This window comes from Nylanderia fulva, unplaced genomic scaffold (assembly GCF_048542155.1).
Source record: "Nylanderia fulva isolate GAGA-0341 unplaced genomic scaffold, ASM4854215v1 Scaffold38, whole genome shotgun sequence".
NCBI classification, from domain to species: domain Eukaryota; kingdom Metazoa; phylum Arthropoda; class Insecta; order Hymenoptera; family Formicidae; genus Nylanderia; species Nylanderia fulva.
In genome coordinates, this window is record NW_028190455.1 from 907,818 (window position 1) to 927,195 (window position 19,378).

General features: G+C 43.6%; 1 protein-coding gene across 3 annotated transcripts in view; it reads left to right on the top strand.

The window, feature by feature from the left end:
* Positions 1-2,758: 2,758 nt before the first annotated feature.
* The window catches only part of LOC114930373 (uncharacterized), a 37,007-nt gene continuing 20,387 nt past the window's right edge, over positions 2,759-19,378 (top strand). Inside the window, exons 1-3 of one of the 3 annotated variants that reach the window (XM_085485577.1) lie at positions 2,759-5,490; positions 6,445-6,595; positions 17,034-17,121. In XM_085485577.1, the coding sequence (XP_085341703.1) occupies positions 3,526-5,490; positions 6,445-6,595; positions 17,034-17,121 (2,204 nt within the window). In that variant the 5' untranslated portion in view covers positions 2,759-3,525. The remainder of the gene's footprint in view (positions 5,491-6,444; positions 6,596-17,033; positions 17,122-19,378) is intronic. The other 2 variants (XM_085485575.1, XM_085485576.1) reach the window with 2 other exon arrangements.

The window sequence follows — 19,378 nt, forward strand, 5'->3', positions numbered from 1 at the left end:
GATGATAAACTCTCTCTCTTTCTCTCTTCACTGGTCGATAGAGGGGAGAGAAAGACCAGGTTGCTCTTCACGAACTCCAGCTCTGCCGCAACACACCGGGAGAGCGAACACCCGAAACTTCGAATCGGTCTCCGATCCCCTTCTCTCGCAAATTCGCCCAGGTAATTCGATTATATCCGCGTCGCTCGTCCTACGAGGCGAGTCGCGATCGATAATACCCGGCGTTTCACGTCCGATCCGATTCTCGCGGTCGAAAGGTATCGACTTTCGTTGCGCGTATCTCGGAGAGGAAGACCGGGTTGCGAAGAAATCCGCGGCCCCACCAGCGGCTGTCAAAATCAGCTGATCGTAACCGTACTAACTATTCGTAGCAAGTTGGATGCGCGATAAACGTGTTATTTTCCGCAACGTGACGATTAACGAAATAAATATTCTATTGAATATCTTGGAGAGAAATTTCACGCAATTTAATCGCCTTATCTCTCTACTCTTTGATCTCGCACAAAATATATAGACACACACGTACACTCTCTCATATAAATTCTACGCGTTTCTCCAATTCTCTAAAGTTACAGCACGAAAATATCTTATCGCGCGATAATTCGATTACACGGAAGTGACAACGAGTGTTAAACAGAGATAAAGGAGCGAGATTCGAGCCCGGTTCGCGACGACAAACAACGCAAGAAAAAAGATACGCTCGTGTATGCGTACTTACATATGTGGTCGCATGCTATCTTTGAAATATGTTTCATCCGGGTCGCGCCGGTGTTACATGGAAACGCGCTATATCGGCTGCGTTCCGGGACAGATAACCCAATTAAAAGCTACACACATACACAAAGATAGGGTTCGGTTCTCGCATGCCGTATTCGTAGTCGTAGAAAGGCGGACCCGTATCCGATGTAAAGGCAGATACGATGACAGATATACGCAAGCGTCGGCCACGTTCTAAAATCGTTAATCGGGAACGCGAGCCGGAGGCTAGTTTCCATTCTAGGCGTTAATTGATACGACGCGGAATTGCTATGTACTTTTTCGAATTCGCTCCGCCAGACTCGTGATAAAAAGGCGCGAAACGTGCACACGCAGTCGCACGGCTACGAAAAATCCTGTCGAATATGAAATAAATAAACGAACGTGTTTGTGTGTATTACATAAATCTGTGTAAAAATAAACTACTACTCTATAATTACATTATTGATCATTTTTATCATATTCGTTATTTTTGACATCCGACGAGCAGCTGGAAAAAATATCGACCAAACAGTATTCAAGTTGAAATATGTTAAGAATATCTAATTATTAGTCGTTACTATCCCTGTCTCGCGTAAATCGACGTCGGGAATTAATTAAAACGCGAAACACGTCGCATTTGGAATTTCGAATTTTCGGGACGTTTCGGTCCCTCTTTCTCGCGTCTCGCGAGATTAAATCCGGATCAATTCCCGCGGATCAATCGTGACGGCGCGATAGATCACAACTGTTTGCGCGCGCGTGAAAAGTCCGGGGGCGTGTAGTTAACCCGCGACGTACCTGAAAGAGTAATCACGCATACAGTACACTAGCCTATCTACCTATCTACCTACCTGGCTGCCGCTGGCATGGCCGATCGATTACCGTATAGCCGCGCGGTGCGGTGCACGGTGTGCCTGCCGCCACGTACCGCAACTACGTGACAAATATTATCGCGATCGACCGACCTGCGCCGCGTTTGATGTGGACGCGTTTATGAAATGCCGACACGCCGATAATCATGCGCGCGGCCGGCGCCCCAAGGCTAAATCCGATTTGTAATATTAATCCCCAGCGCCTCGACGCGATCTCTTTTTCTCATCTCTCCTCCCTCTGTACACGTGTATGGATGGGTGTGTGTGTTTTCGTCTCTATCTGCTCTTTCTCTTCTTTGAACCCCTCAACCAAGAGGAAAACACTCCGAGAACGCATTTGAATGAGGAAACGAGCGTCAAAAAATTTCTCCAAGGATATTATATTTATTACCTCTATATATATATTTCATTCGTATTATATATAATTATCATTTAATTCAATTATCTAACAATTTTCCGTAAAAATTGTAGGCGCAAGTTTTGCTTCACACGGCAGCATCGATAAATTGTGTCGCGATTGTTTTTTCTCTCTTTTCTTTTTTTCTTTTTTTTTTTTTTAATTATCTCGACGCGCAAACGAAAATTCAGTTAAACTCCTAAATCGCAATTAAAATGTTAGTTAAAACGAAATATGTCGGCGCGCGTCAACAGTAACCCACGTTATACATATATCGGCAGTGTAAGCGTTCCAGCTACAAAGTTTATTTTCGCTTTGCTTTGTATAAAATTAGTCGTGCGACGGGAGCGATTTTATATGATTAATTGCGGATATAATTCATTCCGCGTTGTTTTTCCCGATTGAGATTGTTCTGATTACGGCGTTGCAGCCAGGGATCGGGTGTCAACGATCTGCGTTCGACGCTCGCGATAAACAGCCTGAACAAACACCGGGGCGGAAAAGCCTCCCTCTCACTCCCCTCCCCCCCGCGCAATGCTTTTAACTACGGAACACAAATCTGCGTGCCACTCTTTGTGGACTAACTTGCCTCTCGCGCGCTTCTACTGGCAGAGAGGCAAGTTCTCCAAACACGTCCGGGCGCCATTACGCGGCCAAATGGATCGGTATATATTTATAGTTGACTTTGGCCCGTACTCAGATCTCTCGCGAGATCTCCAGCAGCTGGTGCGCGAATTTGCCCGGCGAGACATTTGGCGTATGCTCGCTAATTGTCTCACTCGCCATCTTTTCCTCCGAACGTCGCGACATTAGAGAATATATTATTCGATACAGCGTTAGCGGAATTAGAATCGACCCGGTGAGGGAGATAAGCGTTTGTAATTTTCGCAAGACGTTTCGTCGACGGTCCCCTCCCTCTGGAAATTTGCGTACGGCTCGAGCAGAGACGGAAATCCTTATCTGTCCTCGGTACAGTCCTCGAAGCACGCGAACGTCTCGTTGATGAGACAGGCAAAAGCAAGCAAGCAAGCAGGCAGGCATGCACGCGTGGACGCTCGAACAGGGAGGTGACTGTACGTGTCTCTCGTCTCGTCGTTGCCCCCCTTTCGTTCTCTCGCTCCAACCACCCCCGACGCCTCCTCCCCCCGCGCCCCGTCCTCCCCCGCGCATACCGTGCCAGCCAACGAGCCGGGGCCGCTTTCGCTTTGTGCGCGCCGGGGCGGCGGTACATCAAAGCCTTCTAGTTCCCGCTCCGGCCTTTGACGGTCGCGTCGCGGCCGCTCGCTCAGTCATCGCTCGGTTGTAGGCGATGTCGGCGCGCCGTAGATGAGCGACTCGCGCGCGCGCGCTCGCACGAGGAGCGCGGGCTCCTCGTCACGAGTGATCTGCGGGAAAGTTTCGCGAGACGAGAAGGAACGGGGATTCCTCGCCTACGTCGTTCGCCAGGGTGTTTACATGTCCGTGCGAGACTTTGAGGCGTGATAGGCGAAGGGGTGAGAACGCGATTGGGGAGAGAAGATGTCGCCTCGCGGTGGCAAGTGCGCGCGTGTCAGCAAGGTGGCGACCACCGCCAAGGGGCGCCAAGCGCGCACCCAACACGTCTCCTCGGGTCTTACGGAAGCTGAAGAAACAACAACAACAACGTCGACGGTGGTGGCGACTACCGCGACGACGACGACGACGACGACGACGACGACGACGTTAACGGCGACGGTGACGTCAAACGGAACGGCGATCGCGACGACGAGAATGGACAAGCCCGCGGTGGTGCACACGACGGCGTGCAACGCCGAGGGTCGATCGCAGTGGAGCGGGCGCATGCGCCAATCCCTGGAGAGCAGCTCCGAGCCAGCCCGTGAAAACGGCGCCCCGTTGCCGCGTTGTTATCCGGAGAGGCAACGACGACGAGAGAGACACGTCGCCGCGGGGAGGAAGCATCGACCGGCGAGGTGCGCCGAGAACGCCACCGTCGTCGCCGGCTCCTCGTGCTCGTCGACGTCGTTGTCGTCGCCGCCGCCGGCCCTATCCTCGCCCGCGTCCTCCTGCGCGTCCTCGCGCCGCTCGACCTCGCCGCCCTCGAGCGCCTCGTCGCCGGCGCGTTCCTCCACTTCGTCGTCGGTCACGAGCGATCCGCTTGCGATCAAGCCAGCGGCCGGGAAGCGGAAGCGGAACAACGACACCGGCGCGGCGACTCATGGAGCGACGACGATCACCTCCTCGACCACTGTGTCCACCACGTCACCGTTCCCCTCCCCCGTGTCCACGTCTTCGGCGTCCTGCCGGACGACGACGACCACCCCGCGCGGCGTCGCGCCATCGTCCTCGTCCGCTCTCGAGAGGCTAAGAAGTGTCCTTGAAAATTACGATCGCAGTCGAATCTATCTCGCCCACGTTTGCTACCTGGACTGGCGGGATCTGCCGGGTAAACGGCGCGGAAGTCGCGGCGACTCTACGAAGGGTGGTACCACCGAACGGGTGTGGGTGGTGGGGGCGGCGGATCACGAGGGTCATCATCGGACACGGTTGTTGGTGGCCGGCCGTCACTGGCGACCACGTTGTCTACGCAGGGTCAACATGCTGACGCAGCCGGTGGTGTACGCGGGCGGTGGCAGGGGTTCCTTAACCGCCGATCTCTTTCTCTGGTGGTTCCATCACGAGTTTGCCGTCACGGCAATGGCGATGCATCCGGATGGCGCCGTGCTGGTGGCCGAGAGCGCCGATTACCTACCATCGGAGGGTGACTGCGTCGCCGCGGACGGTCTGGTGCGGCTATTTATCGTTCCCAAGGACTGTATGGAGACGCGGCTGGTGATCCGAGAGCTTAGAGTGCGACTGGCTACCGGATTACTGTCGAAAGCACGCTGCGGCGTTTACCGCGACAAGGTCTTCTCGAACTCGAGCGAGGAAGGGACGGATCACCGATTGGACGCGTACCTGAAATGGTTCACGCTGAAAGAGGCATTCGCGGATTTGCATCGCGCCTGGCTCAGCGTTCGGTCGGACACCTTTGCTCGCAGCTGGACGTTGCCGCGCGATCGCGATGATTCGCTGGCGGGACGTATCGGCGCCATATTGCCGTCCAGAATCCACGCGGTGGACCAGGAGGAGGATAGAATGCTGCTGGTCGAGCTGCAGAATCTTGCCAGGGAAGCCGGACTGGAAGTCGACGACGACGAGCTCGGCAGGTGGATCGTGGACGAGGAGAGCGCTTTGGCACGCGTTGTCAGGAAACGAGAGCCAGAAGAGCCAGAGCAGGTAGGATGTCGGGTGAAGATCGAAGCGGAGGACAAATGGTCGGAACGTAATGGCGACGAAGATGAAGACGGAAACGACGGCGTCGAGGAAGATGACGATGAGGACGAGCCGACTGCCGAGGAGGCTGTCGGGCTTCTCTCGAGGGTACTGACCTGGATGGAGAGGGAACCCCTCGATCCAGGACTCTTGCTGGCGGTCAGATCGATGCGCGATACCGCTGCACTTATGGTAAGCGGCTGATGAGAGACAGCCCGCTCGAGAGCTTCTATATCGATCCTCTGCGAGACAAGAGAGAGAGAGGAGGAAAGAATCGCGCGCAATCCTTCGAGCAGATTGAACTAATTTCATCGACTGTCACGTGACAAAGAGCGACCGGAGGGTTAAAGAAGTAGTGGGCGGATTACACTGCTATGCCTCGATAAGGGCACTCGAATTCGACGATACGCGAACGGAAAGGTCGGACGAACCCTGAAGTACATTCCTCCCTCTACGTTCCGTCTTTGCAAATTAACGCTCGAGCCGGCCCTCGATAAGCATTCCCCCTCGAGGCGAATCGAATTGATGAATATCGCGTTTCTTTTGAGAATCGTGAACTGTAAATCCTCGGTGTTATCCTTGCGCCTTTCACGCCGTTAACGTTATCGCGGTGTACCTAAACACGCGATAGATATTCTCGAACCTATATATACATATAGTGTACATTATAGCACGCATGCGTCACGTGCAGATATCACGATAAAGCAGCGTAGGATAAACAAGCGATTACTATCGGTATAAAGATAACGATTCATGCCAGCGACAAAAATCGTTTTGACTGATACGTCGTATTATTATATATACTTATCACATTATATATATATATATCTTATTATTTATGCGCCTATAATTTTATAATGTATTGGTAAATGTGCATATTTTTATCGCATTCAATTTTCTTAATTAATTTTTCTGAATCATTCGATGATATCTTCTCTTTGATTTCCGCAATGAAACCACGCACTAATATTAATATGTCACAAGTTCTTTTTATTAAAAATTTGGGTTTTTTGGGGCTCTACAGAAATTTGTTTTAGAAATAGACTAATTTTATAAAAACAAAGAATTAGCAAAACAAACAGAAAAACATACAAGGCGAGATATATATTCAGCGCATTAACATTTGCTTATTTTGTTATCTTACAGGCGGGCAAAATGGCAGGCTTGGCGGGGACGCATCCGGGCGGGTTGCCCTTCTTTTGCCCGAATGGAGAACATCTGACGCAACCACCTCCTGCCCATATGGGCATACCACCCTACGGAGCACTGGACGCTGGCAAAGCGGCTGCCGCGGCCGGTAAGTACTGTTGATCATCATCCACTTATCTCTAAAAACACTTGCCGCAACAAGCTTGGATCTCTATCTCATTTTATCGATAATTTTTTCCGCGCAATAATCGGTTGTTGCTTTTCATGATCCGTTTGACAATTAGGTAAATTTTTCCGTGCCCCATAATTGATAATTTAAAAAATAATAATACAATAAATAATATAATTTTTAATTTAATAATTGATGATTTTCGTGATATAATTTCTAATTTAATTATGAATATTGAATATAATATTGTTATGTCGAATTTATACAAGTTACTAAAAAGATAACGTGTCTTTGCAAAAAATTAATAAATTGCGTTATGTCGGATTCGGTATACCTATTCTCTTGTCGTATTTTACAAATTTGATAAAATCTTAGCGGCGCAGCAGGGAAATTGCATTTGGAGTCTACTAGGGGTTGTACGTCTCGTAGATGTAAGATAAAAGCTTTCACTTATCTGTTTGAAAGATTAAAATTAAGTATCTCAGGATTGATATATCGGATCATATCAGAATTGATATGCATGTCTTTTAATTATCGCAATTTTAATATTTTTATCATTAATCGAATAAAAATTAATGAATGATTATTCTGTCAAATTATTATTAGAAGTCGCTTTTACGAAACTAATGCGAAGCCAATATAGTCACAAATTGAAGCTTTGAACGATAATGTATCCTCGTTTACGTATCATCTTTTGCAGAATCGCAAATATACAGCCGCTAATAATATAATAAAACTTCATTCGATGCACGCAGTTTCGACGTGAACTTTGAACTACCGCTGTTATATCACCCCCCTGATGATCCCCCTCCCTCTCCACGCGTATCGGTTGAATCAACAATTCTTTCACGAAGTTAATCCGGTATTGTCCGGCCAAATATTGACGTTCCTCTCCAATTGTAATTGATGGAATACTTTTCGTCTCGTTCGCGCGTAATCGACACGTTTCGCTTGCAAGCGTGAGAGAGTTAGAGAGAGAGAGAGAGAGAAGGCCGTTTTATATATATAATTTTATTGTATCGAGCTGCGCAAATATTAACGTAACCGTTGTAATCCGCCGCCAAGCGAATCCGGCCTTTGCGCAAACCACGTTTGCGACCGTTAACGTGCGTTGACGCACGTTAATCTTCGTTAGAGGAATTTGATAGACAAAATAGCAAATTACGATTAACGAGCGTTATGAATAAATTTACAGTGAACAAAGCGATTTATATATAGGTATATCAGATAGGTATTACTCCGGATATATTAAGTATTCAAATCTCCGAATACACTGACAGATACAGAACGGTGGCGCGGAAACATGGAAATATCGCGTTTGATCCTCTTTCTCTTTTGGTTTCGTCGCAAGCGCATTCTCGATTAGGCTGCTCTCGAGTTAAATGGTCGCCGATAGATGTGCAAGCGTCGATACTCCTAATTGAAGGAATATTTCTTATCAAGTCAAGAGTCGTAGGGACTGAGAAGAGGGCGATGCAAAAAAATTCAACCCCTGAACCCTCCTTCTCTCCCGAAAAGAGGGAAACAGGTATGTTGTGAGAGATCAGACGAAGAAAGAGAGAAAGGGAGGGAGATAGAGAGAGAGAGAGAGAGAGAGAGACAGAGAAATCGCGAATTGGCGTCAAGTACGAGAATAAGAGGAGAACCTCACCATTAGGCTAATCAGCCGAGCATGCGACTCCCTTCTAGCGCTGGGTCAAGAGGGTTTCCACTCGTCCTCGCTGCTTCTGTACAGCTTCTCCCGCTTCCATCTGCTCTGCCCTCGACTCTCTCCTCTCTCGCTTTCTCCCTTCCGTCAACTTGGAATCATCGCGAAGATTCTACGTGACCTTGAGGAGAAGTTTCAAAGCAGCGTCAACCCCCGGAGAGCTCGACGCGTTTCGCTCCCGCAAACTATAAACTTTTCTCACGACGTGATTTTTATCGTACCGTTTTCCGCAGCGCGTTTTTTCGAAATTTTATCGATTTGTTCTCGTTTCTCTCCGCGCACCATTCAGGGGATATTTTTTTCCCCCTTTAGAGACCTCGAAGTATGTAAATGATGTTGATAACGTTTATGCACACGACTATACAACGCGGCGGCTCTGGTTCTTTGTCTTGCAAACGAGGGTAGCGGTTCGTCTCTTGGAGTGAATTGAGACTCCGCTTCGCGTCCCCTCTTCGCAATGATCCTTCCCTTCTTCCCCTCTTCACTTCTGAGATCTTGAACCACGCATTCTCCTACGGTTTCGTAGCCCTGAATCGAATGCCTCGACAGCTTCAAGTTTTATTTCTTCCCGTTCGTCTTCTTTTGCTCCGTTCCTCATCTTGTCCGCTATCCTTCATTCTCTTCTCGCTATTCATCCTTTCTCTCCCTGTCGCGTTCTCTTGCTCCTGATATATTCTAATTAGCTTTGCTTTTCGATCTCGCCGTATTTATTTCAAAACTCCACGGTAAAGAACGAACGAAAGAGGTGGCGGATAGGTGAGAGGGAAGAATGGCAGGGGAAATGGTGATGGAGATGGAGAGGCGGGAAGAGAGCGAAATGTAAAGAGGGTGGAGAGATGGCTGCCGACGCGACCACGTCCCGACGTTTCGTTTCACCAGGGCTTCGCCATTGATCCGCTTAATTTCTCTCTTCTCTCCCTTCTTCATCCGCCTTCTACTCTCGCTTCGGCTCTTCCCGTTCCTAGTTCTGTCTTCCGCATCGCGGAACTCTTTCCGCGCGAAGCTCAGCGTTTCTCTTCTCTCGAGAATCGATTCGCTTCCTCATTTCCGTGCAGTGCTTCTAGAATAATTTTGACTCCATTTGCGAAAATTCTTTCTCTGGCGGTAATTTACGATTGATGATGTATAGTCATGTATCTTGCGAGAAGCACATTAATAACATCCGGGGGCAACGTGTTTCTAATGAAAGTCAAACAACAGTATCGACTAATTAGCCAGTTATGATTTAATTAACACACCGTGTCGGATAGCGTTATGTGTCTCGAGGAAAATCGATATCGCGAGAAAGGGTAGGATTGTCGGTTTTGAACTAAACAACCGCAACAACACGTACCACCTTGCACCGTCTGCACTTGTACGAGCTTCCTGCTAAGCCCCTTGTCGACGACCCCACCTATTCCTCGTCATTGCCAGCTGCGACGTTTTAGGCCGTGTAATCCTTCGCGAGAGGATTGTTCTATTTTTTTTTCTTTGAGGAGTTAATATTCGATTTTAAAATTTTAATATTATAATTTATATTTCCATTATATTTTTGCATATTTTGAAAACTGATAATATTTTTGTTTTAATCGAACTTTTGAATTATAATGCTTTTTGATAATAAAATAAAACATTAGAATTGTTACAATTCCATATTTCTTATTTCTTATAACTTTATCAACGTTGCAATTTTAATTTTTATTTAATCAACTGAGTCATCACTCTTCAGAAATAGAAATAAGCAAAGACAGAAAAGAGAGATCAGAGCGTGTACGTGTGTTGCGTTGTTAAAATCTTTTCTTTTTAAATTTATTAATAAATAAAATTTCGTTTCCGCCTTAACTCTTTCCACGCTCGTTCGCCATTTCCGTTCTCATTCCCGCTCTGTTCATCCAGTTTTCGAGCCCGTACTACCGGTTTCCGGGAGCCGGATGGACAGAATTCACGACAGTAAGATCTAATAGAACGAAATAGGCGAGCTGGATTGGGCGAAGCTACGAGATGTAGTCGAAAAAAAGAACTCGCGAGCGCACCGGCCGAGTTAAAATTGACTTCTCTGGGCGGAGGCAGGAAAAAAGAGTGAAACGAAAATGGGAAGAAGAAGAAGAAGTAAAAAGAGAGAGAGAGAAAGAGAAAGAACGAACATCGCGGTACATCGGGAGCCTGAGTTGTTCGAGAATAAAAGAGTAATTTTCCGGGTGGTGAGACGCCGATAATGGGGTTGCAGACTGCCGAGTCGACTGGAAAGTGATTAAGCACACATGACGGAACCCGCGGACTCGCCAGGATATTACGAAGCACCCCTTTCCTACCCGCCGTTCTCCTCCCTTTTTCGCTCGCGTTTCCTTGGCGCTTCTCTTCCTGTTCTCCACCCCGTTTCCCTCTCTCTCTTTCTCTCTGCACTTGCTCTCTTTCGTAAATCGTACTCCCAATTTCTGGTACCTTCTCGAGCATCGCATTTAGACGCATAGCGAAGCATTCCGATTCCATCGGATGCGCGTGTTTTCGACCCAGCCAACGGGCTCATCTTCGTCCCCTTTTCGTCGTATCGTTAACCGAGATTAAGCCCGGCCACGTTCGCTCGATTTTAATCCCGTCTGTCCTCGACCGATTGCTCGATAATTCACTGAATACTAGAATTTTTGAAACTTTGATCTTGTCCTCGCGTTTAATTTTTTCTTTTTTTCATCGTCTCATCGTACGACGAGTTAAACCTTGAGCTTTCTCGTAATTAGAATAACGAAAATCAAAAGAGCGGCGGGCAAATGAGTGAGAGAAGCCATAGAGATAGCTGTAACTTTTGCAACATTCAAATATCAGAGCGCTTGGCATAATGTGTAATTTGCGCTTACGATTGTTGTACCTGAAACGACGTAGGCGGGTATATATCGTGTTGCACACGGTACATCTACATACATACAAATTCATGCGCAAGATAAAATATCGGATTATTACTTTTACGTGGGATTAAATTTCGTTTCGGTCGCCATTGTTTTCACGGGCTCGAGTGTGCTTCGTTATTCAAATGAGATTAAAAGCCCCGGGCTGAGTGGTAGCCCGGTCTCGTTACAGTCGAGTGGCTAATCGTCGTTCTGCGAAGATCGAAAGTAGCTTCATCGTACAAAAAAAGCCCCGACATCCACGCGTTTTGCGCACTCCGTCGAATCGTTTTATTCTTTTCCGCCTGTATTACGCAAATAACGCCGGAAAATGAAAATAACGTATTCGCTTTCCAGAGAGGATAACAACTCTAATTTTTACCGTGAGATGATGAAACGAAATAAAGATATATATATATATAGAAGTGATACGTAAAACTGGTACCTTTCTTTGTTTTATTTTGCCGCTTTATATATTGTAATCTATAGTTAAAAACATAAAAAGTCATACTCGCAGATGCATATCTAGTTCCTATTGAATTGTATCATAATTTCGATATAATGAAACTCTTCATTTCGCTTACGAGGGGAGGCGACAAAATAGCGAGATGAGTTTAGAATCCCAATTGTTATCGTCGAATCTGAACGCGCTTCGTTATCCGAGGGCACAAATTTATCAGGCTCCCGGAGACGGATCTCTTTACGGTCGATCGGTCGACAGTCGTTACACAGTCGGGGATTGAGAAGTGGCCCTATCCGGGGAAAACCACGCGTTGACCGATTTCAGCGCGCGCGCACGAGGGGTTCGAGAGGGGAAGAATGTCACGGGGAATATGCCTCCGGGACATGTTCGCCCGCAAAACGCAAAAAGGAACGGGGTGGGAACGAGCTCTGGAGAGTCCATCCAATCCGTTCGCGTATACTGCATCGAATGACAGTAGAAAAAGAGACTATGGCAACGGCAGAGGGAAGGAACGAGAGAGAGAGAGGAACGTATTGGCCTCGTCAAGCGGTTTCAGGCTTGCCGATACTCCGGGCGCTTCTCGTCGACCCTTATGAAGCCAATTACACTTCGCCTCGCCAAAGGCACCCCACTTACACCCGCGCCCAACGGTTCCCTGGGTTCTCTCTTCTCGCTCGGAGCCGCGATCGGTTCCGCGGCACGTACCAGTTACATTAGATACCGATGTAAAAGCGATATACCTTGTCCGTTATTCAGCCCGCGATAGCCACGTAATTTTAGTTTGTGTTATTTGAGTGATTGGGTTTTTTTTAACTGCTATACAATCCTTGCTTAGAACTACGCGTATACTCTTGCTAACATCGTGCAATCTCCATGTTTAGCGAAGAAACAATTCAGGAAGTGATCAAAATGATTCGCAAATTATTATTTTATTCTTATCCTTAGCGAACAATTATTTAGCAACATAGAAAAAAAAATTAGCTATTATGCTTAAATTTGAGCTATGATAGCTAATATTTTTTAATCGTAGAATACTTCGTTAAACTATAGCTAAAAAATATTAGTTATCATAGCTAAAATTTAGACATGATAATTAAATTTTAGGTCGTAATATAGGGACAGCTAAAATTTAACTAGTGACTAATTTTTTCTCGATGAACATCCTTCAATCGTTTACGCTAAAAATCCTAAACGAATAACACGATTGTCGACAAATTTTCAAGGGAATAGCATGTAATTCCGTTAATGTAACGTGGACTTGATCGAGCGAAATTATGTAAAAATCGGATTGTTATCGATACCGTTTATCTGTTCGACCGGGCGTGTTATATTCGGCGTTAAATTTCATCAACGACTGTTGTCTGGATGATGATTCTGATGGCGTATGCATTCCACTTCGTATCGGGTGCTAGTTACAGAGGGTGCGGCCGTGCACGCTGATCAATGCTTGCTCTCTCTTGATGAGGGAGAGAAAGAGAGGGAGATAGAAAGAGACAGACAGCACGATCTCTACTGCTTCGTGTGTTTGTAGTGCAAACTCACACGATATATTAAACGCATAGTTTCCTTTTCGTTCAATTGCACCGTTTCTTTGATCTCGCCGTGATAATATTTATTCTGTATACGTTTATGTGCGCGATTAAAAAAATACACGCTTGTCAGCGCATTGAAGAGTACAAAAGTTCTTAATATTTTAATAATAGAATAATAATATTAATTATTGATTAATGCAGGATGTCTATTCTCTGGATTTAGAAGACCGGAAATTCTGGAGGATTTCTTTTCTCAGAAAATTTTCAAAAAGATTGTCTCTTTGATCATTTTGCTCTTACATTGCATTATATTGAGATAGTGATTTTATTGGTTTTATTGGTATATTGTCTTTATGACTGATAAAGCGATATTAAATAATAAAAGAAATGCCTAAAATATATTTTTTTATACTTTATTCGACAAATAAATATTAATTTTTATATATATGTATCTTTTTCTATTCGGTAAAATATTGAATATTCAATATTATATACAAGCTTCAATATAATTCTTGATAATAATAGAATTAAAATGTTATGCAAGTGAAAAATGTGCTGAATAACTAATAACTAAAAACCATATCTACTTTTTCGTAATACTGAAGAAGAGCACCGTTCTCGACTTTACAATATTGTATATTTTTATCTCTAAATTAAAATTGTCGCTCTTAAGTAGAAAAATGTTACAGTGGGTCGTTCCCCTCCTGTTGGGGAGGGGAGTGAATTTACAGTTTCATGTTTCACGCACAAAAATACACTATTGTAAAGTTTCGGGAAAATCGAATAGAATTTTCATCAAATTATTACCCAAAATTTAAGTAAAAATTGATGAGACTCACCGATACGATGCGTAGCAGCGGAGTTGTAATCTGTAAAATATAAATACGTGGAAATTATATAGTGAAATTTCAAATAATTAATATGATTTAATAACTGATTTTAAAAAATAAAATTATTGACATTGAGTTTTTATTTGATTGCATACATGAGAATATTTAATTAAGTTTAAATAAAAAATAATAAACGAATAATAGTATAATGAAATAAATATAACACCGTAAAATAAATAATAAATAAATCATTTACCATATAGTTGCTCCGCCGTTGCCCGATGCAATTCCGGGTCTTTTCCTTGAAGAAGTTGCACTTGCACTTTGAAACACTAGCACTCGCGTTACTTTTTTTCGTTTGCGACGCGCGGCGACGCCCGAGTTTTAAGGTTTAACTATCACATTTTCGACGCATTTCGGTGCAACGCGAGACACGCGAGAGCTTGTTCGCGCGCGAATAAAACCGATGCTCCGTTTTCGCGTCGCCGCTTTTCTCACGGTCCACTTATCGGAGGACTTTGTCGAACGACAATGACAACTTCCCCGCGACGCACTCAGGAGTCGTCGATGTTTCCAAATTGGCCACTACACACTTCACAATATTTTATATTCCACTGAATATTTGACGACGAAGAAATCGCGGAAATCACGCAGGCACTTCCCCGATTATTTTTTGTCGAGCGCGAATTTCGGAGACGTCGCGAAAAAAATTGACAATATGGCGGCGCGACTCTTGTCGAAATCGATCTACAATTTTTACCTACGAGAATTACGAGTCTAATTCGTCGCGTAACGATACCTTCAACGCGATGATGCGAAAGTACAACCGGAAACGCGCAATCGCCCATTTAGAATACTGTCGACAACGTCGAAAAACTCCAGAAATTTTCGCGCCGAAAGCGCCCGATAATTCTTGCGATCCGCCCTTGTAAACTTGCGCGCGCGAACTTTTGGCGGGTTAGAGTCAGGTGCTGTGGCGTCACGTGACCACGCGCTTTCGGGCGAACGAGCGTCGCGCGAGATTCGCGATGACGAAGTCAATCTCGCGCGCGCGATCGCGATTGGAGTTATACGATAATTAACTACATATAACGACATCCAGACACTAATTAATACTCACATTCGCGTACTTTCGCGGACCGGCGATGAGCGAGAGAACGATGATCGCTAACAATGCGAAAGTGTACCAGAGGGCAATCGCATTTTACGATTAGATTGTGTTCGGAAATATTGTATATTCACTCAGGGTGGAGCGCTCGATCGACCAATCAGAACAAAGAAATCCTCGGTTTCTCATTGGTCGATCAAATTTTGCATTCTGGTGAATATATTTCCAAACACAATTTATTATAGAATGTTGCTCGCCCTCTAGTGCACTTTTGCATTGTTTATGATTAACGTTCGCGCGCTCATCGCCGGTGTGCGAAAGTACGGAAGTGAGTATTAATTAGTGTCTTTACGTTGTTAATTATCATCTTCGATATACGTGCTTGACAATAAATAATCGGCGAAGCTTCTACGCGATCTTCAAGATATCTTTGTGACTGAAAACGCATCGAAAATATGATAGCTAAAACCCGGGCATCGTCGCGCTTCGCAAACGAAAAAAAGTAATGCGAGTGCAAATGTTTCGAAGCTTCTTCTACGAGGAGATAGTTCCGTATGCAGAGGTTAGTTTCCTACAGGAAAAATAGTACCGGCAAGTAATTCGAAATACGTCGAAACCGAAGAAGAATAGTCGAAATGTGAATGAAATGATTAGTTTATTATTGCTAAAGTGATAGAATAATTTTCGTCTAATTATTGATATCGTATTAAGATAAACTTATTATAGCACGTTTATAATATTGTGTATTTTTGTGTATAAAATACGAATCTGTAAATTAAAATCTGGCCCCTCTACGGTGCAGAAGCCATTGTATTTTTTTTCTGCTCGAGAGTGACACAATTTTAATTTACAGATTCGTGTTTTTCGCACAAAAATACACAATATTGTAAAGTTTCGATAAACTCAGAGAAGACAAAGGTCTCCTTCAGTACTATCCACTTTTCTTCAATATTTGTTCAAATCTTACATATGAAATCGAAGTCTCAATTTTTTCATCGAGTAGAAAAATAAAAAATTAAAGAATATATACAATAAGTTTATATTAAAGAATTGCATCCATAAAAATATTTTATTTTATTTCGAGCATTCAACGAAAATACCTACAAAAAACAATCAGGAAATTTTTAGGAATTTTTTTCATCAGATTTGAATAGACATTCTATAATAATGAAAAATGAAACAACTATTTTTTCAGGGAGTCACATTATTCATATCTACATATATTATATTTCAAACAGTTTAATGGAAAAATTCAAAGAAACAAAAATTATTCACCATCTCGATAGAATTATGAAAAATTATTACTTCTTTTTTTTTATTAAAAAAATATATATTTTTTTTTTTTTTTTGTTAAACTGCGCGATAAGTGCAACTTTTGTTCTCACATATAAAATATAGATGCACGGACTTTGTCGATTAAAAATAATTGAAAAAAATGGTTTCCGCCGAGAGAGATTCGCGTGCGTGGCGTAAATTACGGAAACGGTTCGTGTAGCCGTTCGTTTATGCCGTTCGGCTTTTTTTGATTTCGCAATCTCGCCACGATTAAATTGAACATCATCACTTAGTGACCGTAAAATTGGTCACGCCGCCAGCTAATGAAAGATTAAACGCGTTATGGCGCCGTTAATCGCGGACGCGAGATGCGGCGGATTTATTCTACATCCAGGTACATTAATCCGCGAGTCTCGGTTATGAATGACTAAAATAACACACATAAGAACGGAAGTGATGACGAGACACTTGGCACGAACGAGATCATAAATATCAAAAATAAAAATTCTGTGATTCTACACGAAGAAAAAATCTGAATATACATAATTGTAAAATAGAATTTTGTATACGATTGGAATAAGTGAAGCGGTAGAAAGAGCTTTATGATTATTTGACTGAACCAAGAATAATTGTTTTGTTACAGGTCTCACGAGGGCACCAATGTACCCTTTCTCGACGGGCCAGTATCCATATCCCATGCTTAGTCCAGAAATGACGCAAGTCGCTTCTTGGTAAGTCAATGCTTATTTAGAATTTTATCTTGAAATTTATCTCTTATTTTACGCTGAAAAATATTTCCATTTTATTCTCTTTCATTAGTTACGAAATTTATATAAAAATATATAACATTAATTTTAAAGGAGCAGGAAGCTCCGATTTTAATTTAATTTTAAAATAATTACATTTATTTCGCGATTGGGTATAACAAAATATTACATAATATTATTGCAATTTTAATTACAGATATATTTATACATATATATGTATAGATTCAAGTGAATGTATGCGATGAGATCAGTGATATTCAATTTCGCGAGATAAACGCGCGCGCGCCAGTGTTCATAGAAGAAGAATTATTTTGCACATATTCCCGGATATATGTATATCATATTTTATATTAATTACACGCGTTAAATAATCGATTCGCGCTTCGCAGTAAACGCAAATGCAAAGTAATGGAGAGCATTGGATTTCGATCACATTACCGATTTGCGGTCTTTGGCGATGTTAAAATTATCCGAACACTTGACGCAAATTGTGCATCGCGAACATTTGCGCACAAAGATCGTTAAATATTCATAAAAGTATCAGAAAAAAAATACAGAGGGGAGAGAAACGTCACGTGGACCCGGGCCTTTGCCTTGATAAATTTTTCCCTTTGCTAGAATTCTCTTTCAACGTAAAGTGTGCGCATTTGCATGATAAATGTCGTCGGCGGGTTTCTCCGGTTCGAGATATGCCGTTCTCGTTAATTTCCTCTCTCGTTACTAACGAGTACTTGGCGAGCACGCGACGCCTAAAAAAAAGCGACCTTTCTCGTTTAACCGCCACCGTTTCTATTATATTTCGTTATAATCGAGGACCTTTCGAAATAAAACGCGCTGATAAAATTGCGACGCGGGCGTTTCGCATTCGGGTGAAATTTTCCGGAGAAAATCTCGACAGATATATCGTGTCGCATGAATCGCGTGGACGAGGCGGTCATCCTCTCAGTTCCGGTCTATTAGATCGGATACGGAACCTCTCATCGTCCTTGCCTCATCTCTCGTAGATGTCACCCACCCTTCGCTTTAGGAGACAGGTCCTCACGATCAGGTTTACGCTCGGAGTCTTCGAAGCGTGTGCGGTTTCCCCTGCTCGTTATTTGCTTTTCGCTCGAGTCGCTCCAAATTGCGATTTTCCACGGATGATTAGGCCCTCTTCTTCTCAATTAGAAAGGTCTTACGGTGGTCCTTGCTCGCGTTCGAGACGGGCAAGACTTGCGCGCTTGAAGAAATATTGACGATGTCGCACTCGCGCACGGAATTTCGCTCTCGCGGTTTTCAACGACGGCCTGAAAAGAAGAAGGGAATAAAGAGAGAAGAGAGAGAAGAGAGAGGAGGGAAGGGGCAATGAAACGCCAGGAGAGGGCCACTTGCGATAATGAGAAGGTCGGCGGCGTTTTTTTTTTTTATTATTACGCAAAGTGCAGAGTCTGCTGAGTTCTGTGTTCTTGGCAACGAGAGCGCGAGCAGCGCATTCCCGAAGAGGCATGTACTAATTACTGTTACGAGTCGGTGGCCCGCGGTGTTAATGATAATTAATTAACTGTGTCGACACTACATGCAGAAATTACAACGTCGCTGTTCGACGAATCACTCGCGATGTCATACCACGATCAATATTTTTAGTTGGGTCATTTGACCGGAATTGCAATCAACTCGAGTGATAATTAGAATAATTAAAAATAATAATAATAATTAAGATAATTAAAAATTCTCTTCATTTTTATTTTATTATTTTATTTATCTCTCTTCTCCCTTTTTGTTTTATTCGTTCAATTTCTTTTTCTTTTTATTATAGATGTGTTACGTGCTAAGAGCTTTTATCCGAGTGGATCGTATTTAAGAGCAGTTTTATAGCAATCTCTCTTCGTATAATTTTTGTATAAATTTTACCATAATAATACGAAGATTGCTGTCTATAAAATTGCGCATAAATATGATCCTCTCGGATAAATAAAAACTCTTACCACGCTGTATTTATATGTATACATATATGTATACAAAGATATAATATTTAGCGTCACTACCCTGACAAAAATTATAAAATTAATAAATATTTATTTCGACAATTAGGCACACGCATAAAAGAACATTTTAATAACATTAAGGTACACAATAGTAATTATTCAGTCATTAGTAATCATAAATTCTATAATGGTCATGATTTTGATTGGTCCGCTCCTGAAATTTTACATCATGAGAAATATGTACGAAAAAGAGAAAT